The sequence below is a fragment of the Saccostrea echinata genome, unplaced genomic scaffold, assembly GCF_033153115.1.
Source record: "Saccostrea echinata isolate AGI-Se365-2 ecotype Australia unplaced genomic scaffold, CSIRO_AGI_Sech_v1 ptg000019l, whole genome shotgun sequence".
Classification (NCBI taxonomy): Eukaryota; Metazoa; Mollusca; class Bivalvia; order Ostreida; family Ostreidae; genus Saccostrea; species Saccostrea echinata.
This window is the reverse complement of record NW_026889768.1, coordinates 5,892,870-5,914,293: the sequence shown is the minus strand read 5'-3', so window position 1 is coordinate 5,914,293 and position 21,424 is coordinate 5,892,870. Positions and strand designations below refer to the sequence as shown.

At 34.5% G+C, this 21,424-nt stretch overlaps 1 protein-coding gene across 1 annotated transcript in view; it reads left to right on the top strand.

Moving 5' to 3' along the window:
- Positions 1-21,424, top strand: part of LOC133189617 (glutathione hydrolase-like YwrD proenzyme) — a 108,172-nt gene that overhangs the window by 76,418 nt on the left and 10,330 nt on the right. The window contains exon 7 of the mRNA XM_061325010.1: positions 17,921-18,092. Within this exon, the coding sequence (XP_061180994.1) occupies positions 17,921-18,092 (172 nt within the window). The remainder of the gene's footprint in view (positions 1-17,920; positions 18,093-21,424) is intronic.

The window sequence follows — 21,424 nt, the reverse complement described above, 5'->3', positions numbered from 1 at the left end:
ATAGGAATGGTACGTTTAGAAGACTCAGTTGATGGCACAGATATAAATGATGGAGTTGAAGTCGAGTTCATCTTATTTATCATTTAGGTTCGGTGATTAGTTTGCGATTAGTGTCTATATGATAAAGTAATAAGTATCCAAATATCAAACAGATGTGTCAGACACTGATGTTCTTTTATTTTGAATTCAGTGGGATAATAGAGATTATTATGATTAAAGATAATTGATAAAACATTCTCGATACATCTTAATGTCGAGCTGAAGGCCACAGCTAATAGAAGGTTTTGAATGAATTCTGCTTCATAAAAGTACACAAACAGGTTGGCTAATAAAGGGGCACAATTAATATCCACTGGAATTCCAACTCTGGCCAGCAAAGACTAACACAGAAATTGTCGGAATTCCAGCCTTTTGATATCTACTTCAAAATTGCTTTGCGAAGAATAAGAATGGGTTTCAAAAGTATCTTCCGTATGAACTACGTATTAAGTTTACATGTACCTGATTACTCGTAAAGCATCGATGGAGAACGAGAAACATATTATTTGAATTCCATAGGGACTGAGTGGTGGGACCAAACCAATCAAATTTAATGCAATCTGAAAAATATTCTTTTTATTCTAGGACATTAAGCAGTCAAACTGTTGGCATGTGTATAATGTGCCAATGAATTTCCTACCAAAATTGTGAAATTTATGGCCTGTTAGGGTAGGACTTAAGGATCATGTAGTAAATTGTATGAATTATATTAAAATCATACATTGTATCTCCCCCAGTATATTTAATAGACAGAATAAGTGCTTGGCAATGGTGAGGGAGTATCTCTTTAAAAATTGTGTAAAATTCGTGGCTCCTATATCTGGGCTCTTGTGTCATTGCGGGGCTGTACTGATAATATTGAGAAAATGCAATAATTCTTTAAAAATCTCTGCTTCTGGGTTTTTAAGCCTAGGATCGTAACTTTCACTTCGTATGCCGGGCGCTTGACAAACCCTTATAAAAATTTACTGTAGTAAACTATAGTTTACTATAGTTAACTATAGTAAAAACTGATACTTTGATTTACAATGAAACTTTATTCTGGAACTTTTTTAAGATTTCAAAGCTTAAAATCTCTTAAATTAGATAACAGTGATGTTAAAGTTGATGAATATCTTTAAATATACAAGTAATAGTTCCATTTGATATTAAAAATGTGCAAGAAGGGATTGTATAGCATAAAATATAACAATCTGAAATCCATAGTTACATCTGTAAAATACTTTGATTTACTATTGTGAAAACTTTGATTTACTAGAATAAAAAAATTTTGATACTATAATAGACTATAATTAACTATAGTAAACTATAGTTATCTATAGTATTTTTTTGTTAATAAAGGAACAGTCACTACCACTACCTATATTGTACGTATTAATTTTGACGCGATGGGAACGAGAATCGAACCCGGACCTACCTATCACGAAGCAAACGCCCTACCTCTAGGCTATCACGACATTATTTTTGATGATTCTCTTTCTCCCAGTTTTCATGAAGAGTAAAGGTAGAGGCTTGGTAGAACATTTATTCAATCTCTTTGTGCATTTTGTAAGGATTTTTTGAATGTTTTGATATCCAGTACATACGGTGCCTGAATACAGAAAATACTACGGTCGTTATAATGACTTTGTTTGTAAATACAATCTATCGTTTGTTCGTTTTTTGTCGGACTTCTTTCATACCACATGTTTGGTCATTTATTTTATACTAAATTTGACTACGGATCATTTCATTACTTGACCAATACGTGGGGCCCACGGCGGGTGTGACCAGTCGACAGGATATTGCTTACTCCTACTAGACACCTGATTCCATCTCTGGTGTTTCCAGGGTTTATGAAATTGATCACTGTTTTCGTTATCTTCAACTTTTTAATATATTAGTTGACTCTGTACTATATAGCAAATTATAATTTTTTTTATAGATTTTGACACCCATATATTTGTCCACTTTAGGACTTTCGACTTTGTGTTGAACTCAAGAGTCATTGTATACATTAATTTGATTGACTTCTAAAACAAGCATTCTAAGAGTATTGCATTAGCAATAATAGTCCCCTACCGGCAAGTGTAATCTGGTTCCCGTTAAAAATTGAAAATGCCATAATTCCGTCAAAAATCATTGAAGCGGAACGAAATGCAAACTTGATCTATAAGTAATAATAATAAGTCACATACCAAAAATCAGCTCAATATCTGCAAGCGTTTAGAAAAAAATCGCGGAAAACCCTTAAAAAATGAAAAAGTTGTAATTCCGTCAAAAATAAATGAAGCGGAACGAAATGCAGACTTGATCTGTAACTCATCAGGATACACTCACATACCAAAAATCAGTTCAAGAGTTAAGGAAAAAAGTGCGGAAAACCAAGTGGGACAGACTGACAGACAGGCGGACAGACAGACGGACGGACAGACTCAAAGGAAACCTATAGTCCCCTCCGGTTTCACCGGTAGGGGACTAAAAAAAGGGAATATACATTTATTTCACGAAAGGAAAAGATGGTAGAAAAGCAGTTGAATCTTATATGTGACGTAGATTGGAAAACAGTAATTGCGTACTGTGAAGTGTTGTAAAGTAATGTGATGTACAGTAGAAGCGTACTGTAAACTACAGTGAGGTACTGTGAACTACTGTGCTTCTGTACAGTGATGTACAGAAATGTACTGTGTTGCACAGAGGCTTGTACAGTAATGCACAGTGAAAATACAGAGGGTATCAGAGATTTTTAGAGAATAATCAGGATATCAGGGGATTTGAAGTTTTAAAGTCCAATACTTAATCTATAATAGAGAAATTATGGCCTGTATTTTTATTCTTGAAACATATTTTTTTAAACTTAATTTGTAAAATTTAAGAGCAGATAAAAAATACATTGTTTTACACAGCGAGTTATTTTTAAATATATATTCATGTACTTAATGCATTTGCTTTTCGGGGAGGGGTAGGGTCTGGAGGAAGCTACACTTTGAAATTGGTTTGAACCATATTTTCTTGTCAAGCATATTAAATTGAAGGTGTATTTTTTTCTAGTTTGTGAATGTTATTGGCATGTTATTATTCACACAGAATTTTCACAAAAGCATATTTTCCATGGAGCTAGCGTGACCATTTCCGTGATTTACAAACCAATAACTCTAACAATTGTATAATATCTTCCTTATATTTGATTTCTTTCGCTACAATGTTGTACTTTTAGTAAAACAAGGAGTTTAGTACATGTTAGTACTTTATATGTAGAACATAAAACAAACAATGATTATGACTGGTTAATCACATATTATTCCAATTTTTAGTACATACACAAAGTTCTCTTTCTCTAAGACGTTATTGACAATTAAAAATTAAACATATGAATAAATATCTCGTTCTTTAAAAATTCTTCTACATTGGACGATTTTAAGTGTTTACTGTAACATATCTTTCACTGGCTAATTGTTTGTTGTTAAAAGTATTTTCAAAACATTGTTTTTATTGTTACGTCCTTTATTAATTATTATGCTTGCTGTTCTTTGTTTTTAGCTCACCTAAGCTGGAAGCCCAAGTGAACTTTTCTGATCACATTTTGCCTGTAGTCCGTCCGTCTGTAAACTTCACATTTTCGACTTCTTCTCAATAACTACGAGGCCAATTTAATGATAATAATAATAATATAATAATAAATAATTTCTATAGCGTCCTATATAATAAAACTATCACCCTAAGGCGCTTTACATAGATGAAACATAAAACATTGCATAGATTACTTTAAAAATAAAATTACCCTAATATTGAAACTATTGCAAAAAAAAAAAAACGGTTGATTAAAAGTCTAGTAGTAAAAATATTTTTAAAATCACAAGATAGATAAATCTAATAAGTTAATCAAAAGCTAATTTATAAAAATAGGTCTTCAGTTGTCTTTTAAAACACTGAATGGATTTGGCTTGTCGAATGCGCACCGGAAGGCTGTTCCACAGATAGGCAGCAGCATAGTTAAACTGTCTTTCGCCATACGTTCCGGTGCGCACCCTCGGTAAATTGAATTGCAGACTTCCGTCCGATCGCAGAGTACGGTTAGTTTTCAGATAGTAATCAGTTCCTGTGAGTATATTGGAGCAAATCCATACAATGTTAGGTAGGTGTATACGAGGATTTTATATTTAGGACGGAATTCTACTGGAAGCCAGTGCAGGTCTGCAAGAATCGGAGTGATGTGATCTCTTTTTTTTATTTTTTGTGATAAGTCGAGCTGCAGTGTTTTGGATTTTTTGTAATCTTTCCACAGAACTTTTGTAAATGCCAAATAGAACACTATTCCCGTAATCCAGTCTTCAAGTAACTAGGGAGTTCACGAGAGTCTTGCATGCATCTGTTGAGATGAATCTCCGAATCCTTCCGATGTTGCGGAGATGATATTTACACGTTTTAGTGACGGACACTACTTGCTTTTCCATGGTTAGAAACTTGTCAAAATGGATGCCCAGATTACGTACAGATGTTACACTGTTGATGATGCTTTTTCCAACTTTTAGGTTGTAAAACTGGCACATTTTTGGATTGGAATTTTGTTGTAAAAATTATCAATTCGGTCTAGTCCTGGTTTAATTTAAGAAGATTATTTGACATCCAGGTCCCCATATCCTGCAAGCATTTTTCAAGTCGTTTAAAATAGTTGTTCCAGTTTTCACGGGATCTTATTATCATGTAAACTTGGGTGTCATCGGCATAGCAATGATATTTGAAACCGTGTTGACGACAAATTTTTCCAACTGGTTTAGAAAAAAGACAATAAAGTTTTGGTCTTAGAACGGATCCCTGTGGGACACCAAACTGAAGATGGCAGGGGTGTAACGAGTCCGATCCAATAATAACGCGTTGTTGCCTGTTGGTAAGGTAGGATTGTATGATTGATGTTAGTGATTTTCCACCAATACCATAAGTTGTCTCTAAACATTGGAAAAGTATTTTGTGATCTATGACATCAAAGGCAGCTGAAAGATCAAGGAGTACCATTTCAGCAGACGATTGATTATCGAGGGCCTGCATGATGTCATGATTAACCCGGAGAAGTGCTGTCTCCGTAGAATGCTGAGGTCTGTAAGCCGATTGCAAAGGGTCCCTTAACAGATTTTTGTCAAGATGTTCGTCAAGGCGATGAGCAACAACTTTCTCCAAGATTTTTGATATAAAAGGGAGGTTAGAGACAGGACAGTAGTTTTTATAGACTTCCTTATCGAGTCCAGATTTTTTCAGCAATGGTCTAACTAATGCCTCTTTGAACACTGGTGGTACTTTTGATTGGTCAAATGACGTATTAATAATGTTGGTAATAAATGGAACTACGGCATCCAAGTTCTTTTTCAAATCGACGTCGGGACTGGGTCAAGTTCACACGCCTTTGTCGGTGCCTTGCCTAGAATTGCTCTCATTTCGTCGTTTATTGTGTCTGAAACTCAGCAACGGCTCGTCACTAAAAGTAATATCCATGGACATAGTCCTTTCTATGTTGAAGGTAGTAAGTTCTCTCAGACCATCTCTAGTTGTGGCCACTTAAATTTGTTGATGAAGAATTTAGAGAATGCATTAGACAACTCTTAATTGAATGTCGACGATGGTAGAATAGTTTCCTGTTGTTTTCCCATCAGTGACCTTGATACTTTGAAGAGTTGTTTGTGGTCCTTACTGCATTCTTTAATCTTTTGAGAAAAATAGTCTTGTTTGTTTTTATACAACAGGTTGGCTGTGGTAGAATATATACCCCTGAAAATTTGTCGTGTGTTTCACAAACACATCTTGTTCGATCTGCATTGCTTATTTAAACTTTTTTCTGTATGTGTAATTTCACTTCCGGTTTTTATGGAACCTACAGTATTTACGAGTGGTAACCAGATAAGATCACTGCTATTCACACCCTGCTGTTTTTAGCAAGTTAGGATTTGGTGTCTGTAATTCTTACTTGTGAAAACTCGAATTTCTCGCTGAACACGTTTCTCTGCTCTAGTTCCGCGTCTGGTCCTCCGTAGTGCTCCATTACACAGGTGAATTACCTGACCGAATTTCAACCAAACTTTACAAAGCATCCTTGAGTGAACTGGATTCAAATTTGTTCAATGAGGGGCCATTCCCTCTTTCAAAGGGAGATAATTTATTTGTGAAAATTTAAGGGCATTTTTCAAAAATCTTCTCAACAACCACAGACCAGAAAAGTTGAAACGAATGTAAAATCTTCATTACATAGTGTAGATTCAGATTTGTTCAGTTCAAGCCCCCCCCCCCGGGGGGGGAGGGTGGCGCCATGATGAGGGATCAAAGTTTGCATAGAAATATATGAGAAAAAATCTTTTGAACAACAGCAGGGCCATATCGACTCAGGTGAGCGTTGTGGCCCAAGGACCTCTTATTATTGTTAACTGTTTGTTGTTTTGAGTGTTTTCTGTTATCTGTGTGTAGCTTATCTCAACGAAGTAAAGGGGTTGGGGCTTATGTAATTCCCTCGACGTCAGCGTTCCATGTTCCCTTCTTTTCAAGTACTAAGATGCCCTATTTTGATCAGAGTTGCTTGGACGATGCTTCTAGTAATACGTATGTTTCATCGTACCAGTCCAAGTTTCAGATGCTGCGTTTTAGCCAAAGAATGACCAGGTTACTGATTTTTGAGCAGGTTAGTTTTTGAAACAAGTCTTATTCCCCGGTAACTATAACCTCTGTATTGACACAACTTTCAGGGATGGTATACATAAGTTTGCACACTACCAGACTTGCTTCGGATGCTGGATCTGACGTACATTTTTCGGATGAGTGATCAGCTTAAAGTTTGTTGAGCAGGTTCAATTTAAAGTAACTATAAGCCCTATGAAGATAATAAATTTAAGAATGCCTACTAGTAGACTTGCTTCAGATGGTGGATGTGACCTACATGTTCGGATGAGCGACCAGGTAAAGGTTTTTCGAGCAGGTTCATTCTAATGTAACTATAAGCACTATGTTGATCATACCTGTTTGGGTAATACTTCAAAGGATGCACACTACCAGACCTGTTTTGGATTCTGGATTTGACCTACATTTTCTGGATGAACGACCAGGTTAAGGTTTGGAGCAGATTCATTCTTAAGTAACTATAAGCTTTATGCTGATCAGCCTTGCATTGAAGATACATTTAATTTTATTGATGTACACTATTGGACTTGCTTCGATGCTGAATCAAAACTATTTTTTCCAGATAAGTGACCAGATTAAAGTTTAAGAATGTCCATTACTAAGAAACTGTAAGGCCTACCTGATCCAAACATGCATGAATGATGCATCAAGGGATGCACACTACTAGAGTTGCTTTAGATGACGGATTTGACCTATATTTTCCAGATGAGTGACCATGTCAAAGTTTTTTGAGAAGGCTCACTCCAGTGTCACCTCAAACACTATCTGGACCAAACTTGCATGAATGGTGCACCAAGGGATGATCACCCTCAGAATTGCTTCAGATGCTGGATTTGACGTACATTTTCTGGATGAATGGCCAGGTTAAAATTTTGGAGCAGGCTTATTCCAGTGTAGCTTCAAACCTTATCTAGACCATACTTTCATGGATTTTGCGTATAGTGATGCACACTATCAGACTTGCTTTGAATGCTAGAAATAACAGAACAAATTGTAAAACATAAATACAGAGTACAAGCAAAAAGTCTGCGTTCAGAAATAAAAAAGATGCCCAACAGAACAAATTTGTAAAACATACATACAGTACCAACCAGACCCAACCTGACACCAAAGCAGTCCCAGAAAGCAGTCCGCGGTACTGCTTTGGGACCGCTGTGGGACTGCTCTGGGACCGCTATGAGACTGCTGTGGGACTGCTCTAGAAAGCAGACCCAGCAGTCCCTGGGACTGCTTTCTGGGACTGCTTTGTTCACTCATGCGTGAAAAAGGTTCTGAGTGACATGATAGCTCCGCCCCTTGTGTATTCTGAATTTGCAGCTCCTTGGTGTTGTTTTAATTTGTTTACTTTCTGCGGAGAGGTGTTCAAGATAAAAGCAAATATAAAAAAAAACCAAGTATTGATTTCTTACAAAAATTAAATAAATAGAGAAAGTTATACATGTGATGACTAAATGTCTTCAAAGGGCTGTAAATTTACACAATTGTAGTCTAGAATTAATTTTAAGAAGATAAAAGTAGTTAAAAAGGGAAGTCAGAGGATGATTTTTATCCCTTAAATTAAATTTCAATACAGGTGTTTGAAAAAAAAATTATCTAGGCCTATTTAATAAATTAATACTGTCAAATTACATATGTACTCAAAGTTTGCATTAGCACTATTTTTAAAAAAAACAAACAAAAAACAAACAAACTTGTCATTTCACTAAGATACATGTATTTAGAGGAACGTACTGTACTGGATTTTTTTTCTTAATTGAAAAAGCTAATACCATGCTTAAAAAAGAGCACTCCATGCTATTTTTTACCACCCTCAAATAAAACCTTATAATTTATTTAATGACCATGAAATAAAATTATTCTACCATTCTTCTGTCACATAAACAATGTGAACAATTATTTCCGGGATTTATTTATGAATTAGTTTTTAACTTATAAACAAGTCATTGAAAGAGTACATTTATTTAAAAAAAAACATTTGAAAATATCGGGAATTGTGACTTGTTTCTTATTTCTTTTGTTTGTGTTTACCTGGCCGGTTAATACAATGGGATTGTATAAAATGGTGTCAACACCTGAGGTTTCAATCGCCTTTGGGCATAATTAGCAGAAAGTCAATGCATGTTATTTGGGTATCAGTGTTACACATCACTGAACACGCTGGTCAACATTGACACTAATTTCAATCTAATTCATGCAAAAAATCTTAGTTTCAATAATTGTATATAAATTTATTTCGGGATTAATTAATTTTGAACATAAGCTGAGGGTTCCATTTGCGTGATTTACAGATGTACACTCGAACATTTATATAATAAAACACTTAAAACTGAGAATCTAAAGATAATTAAATTGGGAAGTCATTGAAAATAATCATGACTGAAATACAATACTCGGCAATGTTTAACAAAGAATTTTTCAAAAGCTCCAATTCTTTAGGAAAATGCATTCAGAGTATAGTATGGGAATCGGCCTTGCTCTATAATTATTATTATCTATTTAAAGCTAATTCTGGTATAAAATAAACAATTCAAGTTTAATTTTCTATATAAAAAAAATAAATATAAAAACCAATATCAATCACAAAAAATGAAGAAGTTGGTTTATTTTGGTTAAAAATTAATATACCAAATAATTGTGTTTAAATATTCATGTTATTAATAGGTGTGAACGTCTTCTTCATTCAATAATTATAATTTGTTTCTATACGCGTACTGTGATTTTCTTAACAGTTCAGAAATGACTGTCGCGTAAGAATTGTAAATATTTGTTGATACTTCTCAGAAAGAATTGCTCATCAATTTCAACTGCCTTTTATATAGTTACATTGTTTATTGGTAATCTCATTCTGAGTAAGCTCCGCCCATTAAATTAATTAACCCCGCCCACTGGGACTGCTTTCTGGGACTGCTGGGACCGCTGTAAGACTGCTCTGGGACTGCTTTAGCAGTCCCAGAAAGCAGTCCCCGGGACTGTTCTGGGACTGATTTGTGTCAGGTTGGGTCTGGTTGGTACTGTACAGTACAAGCCAAGAGTTGGCTTCAAGATGAAACAGATGCCCAAAATCATATGTACATTACGACCATCAAGTTTCTTTTTAAAATTGTTCATATTAAAAAAACAAAATGCTGAAGATCTGAATGATGGTGAAAGCTGGGGAAGGTTGGTGGGTGATTTCTTGTGTAAATAAATTGAACGTTTTTGTTTTCTTTTCTAAATGGGTCAGGTGATGCTATTCTGAGTCACGTGAAAAATACACGCTTCTGATTGGCTCATACACAAAGGTTTGGTTAATACCGCGAAAGACGTCAAATGGACATTACATATAATTACGCTACAAAAACACAATGATTGCATAAATGCTATTTTTAAACAATAATGCTGTATTATGCAATACATGTTGTTCACATATTATTTTGTTCCAAACATTTCTACTGCTTTCTTTCCTGGATTAAATAGCACAACACAATATTTGTGTGAATTGCCATTTATTGAAAATGACAATAAGTATTGAAATACCGTGTCAAACCTCAGGCACCTAATATAGGTAGCGCCTGGCATTAAAAGGGAAACTCACGGGTCCTTCCGATATGACCTTAATGGTGGTTACATGTAAGGATAGGTTTTAGCACGATGAAGATCCCCTCACTACAAAGGGCCATGCATACATGTATATCAACATTTCAGGCATTTCATCTACAGCTATATATGGGTGCAAACTTTTCAAACATGGTGTAAAACAACATACAAAGAATAAGTTATTCAATCAATGTTTACAAATCAATTAAAAAAATTATGCATGAATTGAAAGTTTGTTCTTTAGGTATTACGAAATATACATTAATTGACGCCAGTGAAAGCCTGGATTGTTTCTTGTACATTTGTTTAATAGTTCTTCCTACACAAGCTGAGGTTATTTCCTTAAATTGAATTTATGGATTTTTGTTCATGATCACCAAAATAAGAGCTGGTAAAAAGATATGGGAAACTTTCTACTACTAGTATGTGGTTTTGCTTTTTTGAGATGGTTTTTGTTCAATTTCTTGAAATTACAGCGTTTTTGTTTAATTTTGATACAATAAAAACTTATCCCGCAACATCAGTCGGTCCCTTTATGAGGAAGTGAAAGTGTAAGTAGAAAATGATTAATTTTGAATGGACAGGATTGGGATATCAAGCAATTTATTTTTTTAAATTTCACGTTAGATAACGACGATATCGCAAAATTTGTCAATTTGTTTACTTTGCCTGTGGAGCAAAGCTGACGAATAATAATCGTCTGTTTATGAGTTCATGATTCATTTTAGAGGATTCATACTTAAACGAAAAAAGGGTTCAGATGACAAATATTTTTTTTATTCATACTTATAAGACACAGTCAGGCAAAATGATTTTTTATTTAAATTTTTAATTTTTTTTATATCGATAATCGAAAGATTTATTTTAAAAAAAATATATGAGTATAGTGAAGTTTTGGCAGACTCAACTGCACTTGAAAGCAAAAAGACTGCATTAAGTGCCGGAAAAACAAATAATGTACCTCCCGCATCGTTGTTTTCGTCTATGGCAACTTCATGTGACTTTTATATATGGTGTACTGCAGAACTCGTAAACAACATTGAATCAAAGCACATTAAGGTAAAGAATATTTAACTTTTTGGGAGTTGAGACCATTGTAACTTGTTTGAATTGTTTTCTGCGCTCATTTACGATAAAGAGGAAAGAGCGAACAAATATTTTTTTACTGGTCCAGATCATTTTTCTCTTCGCTGCAAAACCCAGTTTAATAAAACCTTATACTATCAGAATTAAATAAAATTTACCTGAACCTTGCAAAAATTCATATTTTTCAAATTTATGGGTCACCAGATTCACTCACATGACCTATTGCTATCAGTTTTCGTCTGCCGTCGTCCGTTGTGTGTTGTGCATTAAACATTTTCAACTTCTTTTGAACCGCCGAACCAATTTCAACCAGTTTTGGTATATATCATCTATGGGCAGAAAAAAACCAAACATTTTGAATTTGATGGTCTCTGCCCCCTGGGAGGGTGGGATCCGAGAAGTGGCGTTCAAATCATGCATCAAATAAATATCATCTATAAAGACCACAAGAGGCCATGGCCAGTGGAAGTGGGTACATACCGAGTTTACTAGGTGCATATATATACATGTAGTTTTTCAACTTCTTTTGAACCGCCGAACCAATTTCAACCAGTTTTGGTATATATCATCTATGGGCAGAAAAAAACCAAACATTTTGAATTTGATGGTCTCTGCCCCCTGGGAGGGTGGGATCCGAGAAGTGGCGTTCAAATCATGCATCAAATAAATATCATCTATAAAGACCACAAGAGGCCATGGCCAGTGGAAGTGGGTACATACCGAGTTTACTAGGTGCATATATATATATGTAGTGTTTGTGCTCAAGCACTTCCAATGATGATGACAAATGAGAGTGTAAACAGGCAAATGAAATATGGAGATAACGAACAGTATTCAAGCTTAAGAGTCAATTCAAACAATACAAATCAGAAGCAGAGCAAACACGGACTTCTAAGGTTGGATCAGTTACAATGGAGGAGTGAGCATCCCCTACCGACCGGTCACACCCGCCGTGAGTTCCTTGTCATGTTCGGGAAAAAACGGAAAAATCCGTAGACAATTCAGTGTGTAGATAATGGCCTAATAATTAGTAAGATAAACGTCGGTCAGCATTTGATTTAATGATATATTGTATTTGCTGAAAAGGTCATTGTATCGCCCATAGAACTTGCGAAATGATGACTTTAAACGAGACTTGTTATCCTTGTTTCATCAACTTGTTTGTCAGTGGCTTGCCTCGTTTCAGAAATTGTTTGTACATAGAGCATGCCCTTGCGTATCCAATCAACTGAAAGACATGTATAAGATTTTGAATACATTCTGCTGCAAATGAATTAAGAAATAGGTCTGCTAATAACGGGGCACAATTGGTACCCATGGAAATTCCGACAGATTGTTGGAAGACCTGGTTTCCAAAACTACATAGATATTGTCAATCAGAAACTCAAGCATTTAATGTCAACTTCAGAGTATTTGTGTGTACAATCAGCATGGTTTTTTTTAAACAAAATAATTTTCTGGTGAGTAACAAACCATATTCACCACCGAAAGAGTCCATAATTATATAATATTGTTTTGTTATAGAATTAATAAATAGCAATTCTATGGATCATGTAGGCTTTACAGAGGTTCACTCAGGTGAACGTTTAGGCCAATGGGATTCTTGTTCTATTTTCCAGTTTTTTGCGGCACTGTGTTTCTTGAAGTTAGCGAAATGCGATGATTAGTTTAATCTTTAAAACTGGAAAGAGTCGTTTAGATGCTGTGATTCTGAACATTTCCCTAACAGGACACGAAGGTTTTAATAATATTTAAATTATTCTACGTTAACGTAGAAACCAATCGCACACCAATCAGAAATGGTCCTAAAATTTGAGAGGTATACGTTAATTAGCCCCTCCTGGAAAATAACATGCTGTCTGGAAACAGCATTCCGATTGGATGGGGATATCTTTTCAACTTTACAAAGTATTACACGACATCTTAACCATAAAACCTAATTAAGTCAAAATATTTTTAGAGTATAAATTTCAAATGAAAAGATTGCCATTCAAATTTAGTTTTTCACGAATCTGAAAATATTTGTTACAAAACAAATACATGTACGTACATGTAATGTACTTCTCTAAAAAAATTGAAAATTTTTTCCAATTATTTAAAGGCCCACAATAGAAATTTGTTTTGGTTATTGTTTTCAAATAAAAGAATTAATTGCTTGAGTTTAATCTTTAAGATTCTTTGAAATTAAATCATAGCTAGATATTTACCTTTAGTAATTTATTATTATTTTAGACCTGAAGTCAAAGTTACTTTTCACTTTCGGAAATACATGACCTTGTCTCATTGGAATGCACACAATCAATTCATTTAACACACATATTAAGAAACATACCCGTCACCCAGAATCCTTAACGATTTCCATAACAGGAAGAATCATAAAAATTGGAAAATACTCTTACAAATGGTGGTCCGTTGACCAAATTCAAACATAACCTCTATACAGGAAGTCTGTCCAAATACTTGAACTTTTGTAAAATCTATCCAATCAAAGGCATTTACATGCAAGTTTTGCTCCTTTATACCAAACAAATCCAAGCAGAAACTTTTTATAATGTTTGGCTGTTACCCCTGGATAAAATTCATCGTAGCTGTTGATGCCAAGAATCTGTTAGGTTTAGGCAATACCGATATATGACGGAATTTCTGGAAGTTCCGTCTCCTACCCTAATAAGCCTTAAATTTATCGTTCCCAAGCGAAATGCAGTTTAATGTCCTGCTTATAATTAGTTCAGGGTAGAATCTGCTTCAATTGTTCGCACAGGTGTATACATCACTCTGAAAATATAGGATTTTTTCCCCTGGCCTTTTAGGTCATTGATTATTTGAATAAATTACGCCAACTCTTCATAAATATGGTCAGTGCAGTGATATCTCATTTCAACTGTAATGGACTTTTATGAAAAACCAGGTATCAGTATGTGTGTAACATCAAATATGTGTCCGTTTATTTACTTCTGAAAGATCATCCTATTCATCCTATTTTTCTAAGATATGCGTTTCGAGCTAATGGGAGCATTAATAGCGCGCAATTTAAAAAAAAAATTTCAGTGAATATAAGCCTTACCTTTCAATTATTTTCTGTACTTTGACATCGCAATAAAAAAATTTCCCCAAAATATATTTCAAGCCCTATGTCTAGATTAATTTCTTAAAAACAAATCTAAAATATAATTAGAAGACATTACACCAGCATTTCTTCCAAGCAAATACACGCCCTGTATTCTCAATCTTCTCGAACTCATTATACATGTTGCGTAAACGTATAATTACTGAATAGGATTTCTACGAAAGCCCAGAAGGCTCATTCGAGATTCGAGTTTCGAAATACGAGATTCGAAATTCGAGTTCCGAGATTCAAGATCCAAACTAACCAATCAAAAGGCGGTTTAAGATTCAATTACTCCCCTTTGCTAAGTTTTGACCTTCAAGAAATCGTTGAATATATTCAAACCGAAGAGGTCATTTGATAATATTACAATGCAAGAAAGAGTGTTATATATATCAGAACAAAATTAGAAAAAATATTGGGTTTTTGGTCTGCAAAATATACTTAAATTTGTATTATAACTTCTTAAATATTATAATAGATTTATATCAAGAATATTTATATCGTATTATCTACTTTCTTTACAGGTTTGATGTCATAATAATAAATATTGTGAATCGGATTCAAAGAGCAAAGGTAGGGGGATGGGGGCGTATTGTAGTTGATGAGAATTATAAGTGTGCAATTAAACAAGTGACTAGCGATTAATGATAAATAGTAATACAGGTTTCAAAGAGGATATATTTTGTAACAAGGTATTAGAAAGTGACCAATGACTAATACGGGTTTCAAAGTTAAGTGTGCAATAAAACAAGTGACTAGCGATTAATAATAATTAGTAATACGGGTCTCAAAGTGGATATAGTTTGTGACAAGGTATTAGAAAGCGACCAGTGACCAGTACGAGTTTTAAAGTGGATATAGTTTGTAACAAGGTGTTAGAAAGTGATCAGTGACCAAGTTTGTGAAACCAAGAGACAGCCCCTTTCAAGGTATCACACCGGTAATTGTTTTCACTATGTTATTCTATATAGAATAAAAAATCATTAAAAATCAGGTATTCGAATTCATGAAAAATATTTAGCAGGAAGTGTTAAATGTTAACAGTCACATCAGCTGACACCAAAAAATAGGGTACCTACACGGCATTTTCTGATTTTTTCCATCCGCAAACAGGAATACCCTCAAAACCACGTGTATTCAATGTGTTTATAAACATTCTGTGTGCACCCCAGGAAGTCGCCTCCTATGCCCCGAAAGAAATAGTTCCTGTCAAAAACCTTTAATATTTTACAAAGTACATAAAATACCCTAAGCACAGATACCAAAAATGTAAAAATAGAATAAGGGAAATTAAAAAATTTCTCACAATAAAAAAAATATTTCTTTATTATGTATGGAACTACAATTGACTAAGTTCATTTTGATTGGTCAATTACCGGTGTGATACCTTTAGTACGGATGACTGAAATATACATGCTTAATAAAGATAATGATTTCTCTTTGTTCAGGCCCGTAGGAAATAAAATAACAAATCACTGTAAAGCCCCACCCCCCCCCCACCCCCCACCCCCTAAAAAAAACAACAGGGGGTTATCACGGTTATTAGACGTTATTTTTGAAAGGACACAAGCATAAAGTTGCTATGTATTCTATAGTAAATTATATCGGTAAAAAATATAAGGGGAATGTGTGTGTGTGGGGTGGGGGAGAGAGAGATAGAGACGTGCCCAGAGTCCTATGGCTATGTTGTTTATTTTATTACAACGGTAAACATATGTTCGGTTATCAACATTCAGTGTCAATCTTGCGATGCATGGGCAAAATAATTATATATTCGGTAATTATTTATAAGGAAACCGCTCGGGTCTCGCAAGATACATAACCAATCAATACACAAGTTTCAATACACGATGTAAAAAAGATATAAAAGTATTTAATAATGATAAAAAATTAATTATTTTAACAAAACGATGGACCCTCTATACACCTTTAGGACTTTGAAAAAATCGTATAGCCTAAAATTACTTAGTTCATGTATGCCTTTTTAGTGTACACAGGAAATCTTTCAAGAAAGACATCGTAGTCGTGATAAAGAAAAATCGCGTTCGCTTTCCAAATGGTGTATATTCCATATAGGCAAAAAGGCTATAGTCTACACATCATTTTCTTGATGACAAAAAAAAATTCATTTATACATGTATTTGGTTGAAAAATAGAGGAAAGTTGATCATAAATCTTATTTATTTACCAGTTACTAGAATATTTTTCATCAAATGCAATAAAAGTATTTGTAGCAATCCACGCTTTTATGCCTATCCAATTTTTACAGTATACAAAACTTTTGATTTTTTAAAGCTGGTTAAATCTAAAATTGAAATGTTTCCTTGAAGTCGATATCAGACTATTAAACATGACATCAACAGGAGTCTACGGCTCGGACAGGGAATAGAAATTAGTAAATATGTTTGTGTTAGTAGGGAGTCAAACATAAAACATATTAAAAATTATATTTAGATTATTCAGTAAAGAAGTTTCCATAATTTCCAAGCACTGTGTAAGGATTTTAAAATTTCTCAATTTTATTAAAAGTGGTCATGAAGATTTTAATTTCTGTATCATAAAAATATGTTTAAATGATTTATAATTATATTCACTGGAAAAATGACAATGAAAGATGTCTCCAAGATCGCAGAAAGTGGTCATCCGCCCCCCCCCCCCCCTCTATTGAGAGGGGCGACTCCCTCCTTACCTATCCGCAATTCGGCAATGATGCCCTTTAGGTGAAATCTGTGACTTCACATTAGCGTACACATTAGCCGAAGGGAATATACACCACTGTGAGTGTTTCCCAATAGGAGAAATACATAAAAATTAAGTTTTCAAGTAAGGCTTTGAATACTTGAATTAATTTAAAATTATATATACAGTAATTGGAATTTATTTTATTCCATATCAAATAGTCGATCACTCTAACTGCACAGATTCACCCTTAAATGTAATGAAATGTATCCTTAATAAAATTGCTGTGCAGTGTAAAGACGATGATCGTTTAGGATTTATTTCATATTAATAACAATTTTCTCCCTCATCAATGTGCATATTAAATAATTTATCTACATACCAAATTTGCTATTCAACGATAAGACCATACAATATTCTATATATGTATCTATTGTTTTGTTTAATGAGGAAAATAATATTTTATATATATTTTTCAAAACGTTATCCAAAATTTATTTCTATTTAGTTTTGATACATATAACATTTTTTCTTGCATTATTATTTAAGCAAATGACCCATTTGTTATCAATATATTCATTGATTTCTTGATAGTAAAAACTTAATAAAGGGGAGTAATCAAATATTGAATCCGCCTTTTGATTGGTTAGTTTGGATCTTGAATCTCGAATTTCGAATCTCGTATTTCGAATCTCGAATGAGCCTTCTGGGCTTTCGTAGATTTCTGATAGATTATAAAAAATAATGCCCGAATTATTGAAAAAAGACTTGTATTTTTTTAAATTATAATTTTAGGAATGGGTCACAATTCTGCTGAATATATCCACAGTTTAGCCGAGACCTTAAAGCTGAGTTTTACTGATACAACATGGTTCTGTGCTGACACGTCCCAAGTTGAGGTTCCTATAACTCAACTACTGTCTAAAGAGTATGCTGCCAAGAGAAGGTCTTTGATCAAGTCTGACAGGTTAGTTATTCATGATGAAAAATGAAAATCCAACAAAAATGGTAACAAAAAATGTTATATTCAAAAAACAAAAAATTAAAAAGTCTCTACATATACAGGTATTCATTTGGTGAATCATTCCTACAAAATATTTCAAACTGGTTCGCTTTTTGCTGAGATTTTGCGATGTACTACAGCAACCTGTATGACCCTTCTTTTTTTCATTTTGCAAAATGTAATTTAGTCCAATCTACGCTTTTTTTTTCCAAAACGACGCGATACAGACATGATTTTTAGCTCAACTGGTCAGAGACCAGAAGAGCTTATGCGATAGTAAGGTATCCGTCGTCCGTCCGTCTGTAAACAATTTTTCAAAACGCTATTCCTCCTACAGTTTTGGGTCTGATTTCAATATAACTTGGCACATAAGTAGACTACACTGAGTTACATAATTCTGTATATCGATTTTTGATTCAATGAACGGTGTTGCCATGGTTACTAAAAAAGAAATTTCTGGGAAATACTTTCAAAACGCTACTCCTCCTACAGTTTTGGCCTCATTTTAGTATAACTTGGCACACAAGTAGACTACACTAAGATACATAATTCTTACATTCCGAATATTGTAAAATACATCGCTTCACTCCCATTGATCGAAATTCAGCGTATTCAAAATGCTTAAGAAAAATATACTTTTGAAATGTACTCTGTTTTTTACCCATGGTTAGAGATAGAATTTATAAAATGTATATAAAAGGGTCTGACTCAGGTGATTAATGAGGATTAATTTCATATCTTTTATTTTTGTGCAAATCTGTAAAAGGAGTTTGTTCTCTAACAGGATCTTGCTTGGGAAAAATGTGTGATGGCTTTGTTTTAATACAGATTACGATATTGATTGGAAAATACCCCCAACTTTGTCGGGGAGTTGAACTTCTCGTGAGATATTTTGTACCAAAGTAGTACTAAGACTTTTCCCAAGCACATTTCGTGTACACAAAAATTCGATGAATTGATTTATATAACAAAAGGTTATATTAATTGTGTTACTAGTAATCGGCTGCGCCGAAGCGACTTATATGTTACACTTCCAAAAATTATAAATGACCGTCACGTGATCAACGGAGTCATGTGATATAATAATTGTGTTGATATATAGCCGAGAGAACTCTTTATATAAATTGGCTATACAGATCTAGAAGTACATAACATGCAAATTAAAATGAAAATTGACCTCGAAATGTAATATTATATTTTGAATACATTTAAAGCTTCGGGAAGCCTTAAAGTTGCTGTGTACACTTTTTGTCTGATTTCAGTATAACTTGGCATACAAGTAGACTATACTGAGATACATAATTGTCTTATATTGTTTTTTTGATTTTGTTGAATGATGTTGCAATGGTTACTTAAATCGAAATTTCTTTAAAATTGTTTTAAAAGGCTACCCCTCCTACAGTTTTAGTCTGATTGCAATAAATCTTGCAAATTGCCACAAAAAGAGACTAAACCAAGGATCATTATTCTATTTATTGCTGTTGCAAAGTTTCAAGTCCAAGTGCTACCTTTATCTTCCTTTATAAGTACAACCAGTAGAGCTTCAGTCTCGTCAGAGACTTCTGGTTAAGGAAGATAGAATTTCTATTGACATTCTTAATAAACTTAGGCTTTTGCGTCCATTACTTCCCGTTGTCAACGAATGTTCAACGAAAGTTCCAAATAGAGACACCAAATGTTAGTATATAATTAGAGCATTCTTATAAAAAAAATCGTTGGAAGTACTTCATTTTAAAATCGGGAGTTATTCACTGTCTTAATTTACCTGATCTCAAATATGTCAGTTGTCTTTCCTGAACAGAAATGGATAGTTATAAACACAGTGATAATTCGATCAAAAGTCATACATACAATGTAGTATGTAGGGACTATATGAAGTAAGGAGAAAGGGAAGACATTATTACTACTAACAAATAAAATTGAAATCTGTTCATTAGAAATCCAGTATACAATTTATGGCTGTAATTATATCATATCACATTTGATGCAAGTCGCCCGCGTGGCGCAGTGGTTAGAGCGTCTGCTCTAGAGTCGCGAAGTAAGGAGTTGATCCTTACGTCGCGGGTTCGAATCCCACTGTGGGACGTGGAGACCGGTCCTTCGGATGAGACCGTATAAACCGAGGTCCCGTGTCGCAGTATATGCTGGCACGAAAAAGATCCCTCACTGCTCAATGGCCGTAAGTGCCGAGTATAGGACAAAATTTGCAGCTCTCCACCGGCAAGTGCTGGCGTCTCCATATGAGTGAAAAATTCTCGAGAGGGACGTTAAACAACATACAAACAAACAAAAACATTTGATGCTCTGTAAATAACTCACGCACCTCGACAATTAAAACGGAAAGAACTATCTCTGGTTATAGAAAACATTTTTTTTTCACGGTAATAGATTACACCGGAAACCTGAAGAAGGCCGAAGGCTCAAGTGAGCTTTGTCCGTTGTCTTTCGTCGTTGTTGTTAAATTTTCACAATTTCATCTTTTTCTCTAGAACCACTGGGCCAATTTCAACTAAACTTGGCACAGAATATCCTTTGGTGAAGGGAATTCAAGTTTGTTCAAATGAAGGGCTGCACCCTCTTCCAAGGGGAGATAATTACAAAATATTGAAAAATTAATGACATCTTTTGAAAATCTTCTCAAGAACCAATGGGCCAGGAAAGGTGAAACTCGATCATGTGGAATCATCGTCAGGTAGTGTAGATTCAAGTTTGTTCAAATCATGACCCCCGGGGGTAGGGTGGGGCCACAATGGACGATCAGAATTTTATATAGGTATATATAGGAAAAATCTTTAAAAATCTTCTCAAGGACAGCAAAGCCATGATTGGTTATATTTATATGGAAGCATCCTCAAATAGTGTAGATTCAAGTTTGTTCAAATCATGACCCCCGGGGGTAGGGTGGGGCCGCAATGAAAGTTCAAACTTGTAGGAAAAAAGCCACAGTTACATATGTAGTCAAAAAAATATGTAAGCATCCTTAGTTAGTGTAGATTCAATTTTGTTCAAATCATAAACCCTCCACCCCCACCTCCACCCGACGTTTTAGAGGTAGGTCGGGACCACTTATGCATTGAAGCTTTTCAATACTGAACTGATTTCTGCTTTTTTCCTAGCCACAGTGCTCAGGTGAGCGATGTGACCCATAGACTTCTGATGAAAATTAATTTCGAGTAGGCAGTAGAGCAATAAGCATTCAATATATCCTGCTGAACATTCAACCATGGATAGGAATTAAAGTTTACGCTTTCTAAACTGCAAAGCTGTTTATAAGACGTAAACTGTTCGAACATGGG